Below are 1920 nucleotides of genomic sequence, written 5' to 3'. Positions count from 1 at the left end.
AGGTACACGTGTCAAAATAGTAAATCCCATCTCACAATCTCCGGCGGGGATGTTGGGGATGGTGGCACTGAGAGGAAGGGCGGTAATTTGTGGGGTGAAGATAAGAAAGAAGCGAATAAGATAGAAGAATTCTTTGGTGCAAAAGCTAACGATTGTGATGAGTCAAAGGAAGAGTCTTTGTCGTTAACATCTCTGAGAAATGATGTTGTTTTGGAAGATGACTTTGTTTCGTCTTATGGATCAGCTTCGGTTATAGGGAGGAGGAAAGAGATGGAGGATACAATGAAGGTGGAGTTGGGGTTTTTGAGTTTTAATGGAGGTGAAAAGAAGTATGATTTTTTTGGTGTTTATGATGGACATGGTGGGGCTCTTGTGGCAGAGGCTTGTAAAGAGAGGTTGCATGGAGTTATTGTGGAGGAGATAATGGAGAGAAATCTCGGAAAGAAAGGGGTTAGTGGTGTGGAGTGGGAGGAGTTGATGGAAGATTGTTTTAGGAGGATGGATGAGGAGGTGGTGAAGAATAAGATGATTGGGTCCACGGCGGTTGTTGCGGTGGTTGGGAAGGACGAGGTTGTGGTAGCTAATTGTGGGGACTCCAGAGCTGTGATTTGTAAAAATGGGGTCGCTGCTCCATTGTCTGTTGATCATAAGGTAATGTTCAATAAAATTTGTCTTTAGGGTGCTGTTTGTTGTTTAGTTAGTAAAAATCATTTGATAATGATAGAATATTATGATAATCAAATGGGACGGTCACCTTTTTATCTTAACTCAAGGTCCTATATTAAATTTCAAAAGGAAAATGAAATCAGAATCTGTAAATTACACTGCTACTGTAAAAATATAAATGTATAAGAATTAATGAACATTCTGTTGACACCTCTTTTTGGCAAAGCCCGACAGACCTGATGAGTTGGAGAGGGTTGAGGCGGCAGGTGGAAGGGTTATAAACTGGAATGGACACCGTATTCTTGGAGTTCTTGCCACTTCTAGATCCATAGGTATGTCTAAAGCTTATTAAATTAATTGCTTCTGTACTCTGTAGATTTTATTATGATTATTATTATAAATCCTTCCTCACGAGGCTTTAATATCCTGGTGCAGGCGATGAGTATCTCAAACCATTTGTATCATCCAAACCAGATGTCACCGTGATTGAACGAACCGAAGATGATGAATTCCTCATCCTAGCCAGCGATGGCCTCTGGGATGTCATCGCCAACGAACTCGCATGCCGGGTCACAAAGAGGTGTCTAAGTGGCCGGATGAGGAGGAGGGAGTCACAGGGAGTCGTGAGCGAGAGTTGTCGCGCAGCTGAGGCAGCGGCAGTGCTAACCGAGCTTGCAATGGCTCGGGGTAGTAAAGATAACATCACTGTGATCGTTGTCGAGCTAAAGAAGCGCAGCAGCATTTCCTGTTAATATAGAGTATTTAACATACGTATGCGTACAGTATAGTACCTGTTTATATTTATATTTTTTTTCGTTGTATTTGACTTTGAAATACTATAACTAGATCTAGATGGATCGTAAACTTTCTGCTTCAAGTTGAAAGTATTTTCGAAAGCAGTATAATCGCTCTACCAAACGGCAATTAGTACTACTGAATGATGATCACCAACTAATGGTTACGTTAGAACCGGATTAACTTGGTAATTTATGGTTTTGGAGTTTTCGTTCAGGCCGAATTTGAAGATGGATCTTCTTGAATATATTTAATTTGATCAAACTTGTTTGATTTAGTTTATTTGATTAAATCTAAATGCGGTCTAATCGCTCTACCGAACCGCAATTGGTACATCTGAATGATTAACTTGTTAATTTAAGGGTTTGGAGTTTCGTTAAGGTCGAGTTTTAGTGATTTAATTATATATAGATCTTGAAACTTGTATGACTTAGCTGAGATACAAGCTGATCTGTTTCA

General features: G+C 39.9%; 1 protein-coding gene across 1 annotated transcript; it reads left to right on the top strand.

Annotated features, from left to right (window-relative positions):
• Positions 1-1674, top strand: LOC105110519 (probable protein phosphatase 2C 51; the record flags this gene model as incomplete). Its single annotated transcript, XM_011005588.1, has 3 exons — positions 1-651; positions 893-998; positions 1102-1674. Coding segments are annotated over 3 exons (1074 nt in total), but the record flags the coding sequence as incomplete, so codon positions are not given.
• Between the last annotated feature and the right edge of the window lie 246 nt (positions 1675-1920).

This window comes from Populus euphratica, unplaced genomic scaffold, assembly GCF_000495115.2.
Source record: "Populus euphratica unplaced genomic scaffold, PopEup_1.0 scaffold288.1, whole genome shotgun sequence".
Classification (NCBI taxonomy): Eukaryota; Viridiplantae; Streptophyta; class Magnoliopsida; order Malpighiales; family Salicaceae; genus Populus; species Populus euphratica.
The sequence above is the reverse complement of the archived record's forward strand: the minus strand, read 5'-3'. Positions and strand labels throughout refer to the sequence as shown.